The 924-nt window shown below is 47.6% G+C and overlaps 1 protein-coding gene across 1 annotated transcript; it reads right to left on the reverse strand.

The window, feature by feature from the left end:
* Nucleotides 1–265: 265 nt before the first annotated feature.
* On the reverse strand, nucleotides 266–901 carry LOC111658350 (integrin alpha-V-like). Its single transcript, XM_023410837.2, has 2 exons — nucleotides 761–901; nucleotides 266–409 (listed from the first exon to the last, which is right to left on the reverse strand). The coding sequence occupies exons 1-2, from the start codon at nucleotides 857–859 to the stop codon at nucleotides 281–283; spliced, it is 228 nt and encodes a 75-aa protein (XP_023266605.2). The 5' UTR covers nucleotides 860–901; the 3' UTR covers nucleotides 266–280.
* Nucleotides 902–924: the final 23 nt, after the last annotated feature.

A 924-nucleotide genomic window follows, 5' to 3' on the forward strand; every position in this document is an offset into this window, starting at 1 on the left:
AGTCACAAAACTCCCTCGATAAACATCTTGTTTATATTTTCTGACTGTGTCGACAGCACCTCATTAATTCAATGCCAGTGAATGTGACATTAACAGTTACACGTTCAAGTTCTCCTTCATTTCAAGGCAAAGTAATCTGCACAATCCACAGCTGCTCCTGTCATTTCCTTTGTTTCCTCATGTTTCCCCCTGATATCTGACTTTCTAGTTAAATCTGCTCCACCATCCCCCACAAACGTGTCAGAGTAGCACCAAAAAAAACACCCAGAATGCAACATGATCACACGCCCACTGGTTCAGTTATCTGTCCACTGACCGTGGTTCCTCCCTTCATGGGGTTTCCCAGGTCACACACCACCATCTTGGTCTGGTTTTCCTTCTTGTACGCACAGGACAGCCTGGTGAAGACCTGCAGAAACCACAAAGTAACATCTCAGTTTTATCTCCCGCTGACGACAGAACCTGAAACGGGTTTGTCAGAGATCCAGAGATTTCCTGGGAACAGTTTGTTTATCAGAGTGTGTGAGCCTAATTACTGCCACGTAACTGTCGTAGTTTGGTTCCAGTCATAGAGGGGGAGTCCTGAGCTCCATTAGGGATATTTTCAATCTTCTAATATCTGAGAACTTTGGGTTCTTGAGTTAAATTTAGGTGCCAAAGACAGTATTGTGTTGTGTGTGTGTTGTGTGTGTGTGTGTGTGTGTGTGCAGAAGCTCTGGTATTAAAACCTGATTTCCAGCTCTGGGTGACGGAGACGAACCTGAGTGCGGACGACCTCGATGAAGTCGGCCTGTGGCGGAGGGTAGATGTGGAGCTCGGCCTCGTAGGCGCCCTCTCCCTGGTTCGCAGCGCTGACCATCAGGCTCAGAGCGTTGTCATCGCCGATGTAGATCTGTCCACGGTCACTGCGGCAACGAAAACAAT

The sequence above is a fragment of the Seriola lalandi genome, unplaced genomic scaffold, assembly GCF_002814215.2.
Source record: "Seriola lalandi dorsalis isolate HSWRI2012SDOR001 ecotype SW California unplaced genomic scaffold, Sedor1 jcf7180001979363, whole genome shotgun sequence".
In the NCBI taxonomy this organism is placed as follows: domain Eukaryota; kingdom Metazoa; phylum Chordata; class Actinopteri; order Carangiformes; family Carangidae; genus Seriola; species Seriola lalandi.

Coding starts and splice junctions, on each gene's coding strand:
- LOC111658350 (XM_023410837.2), bottom strand. CDS start 859: ATGGTCAGCGCTGCGAACCAGGGAGAGGGCGCCTACGAGGCCGAGCTC. Junction 410..760: donor TCGAGGTCGTCCGCACTCAG/GTTCGTCTCCGT, acceptor TGGTTTCTGCAG/GTCTTCACCAGGCTGTCCTG.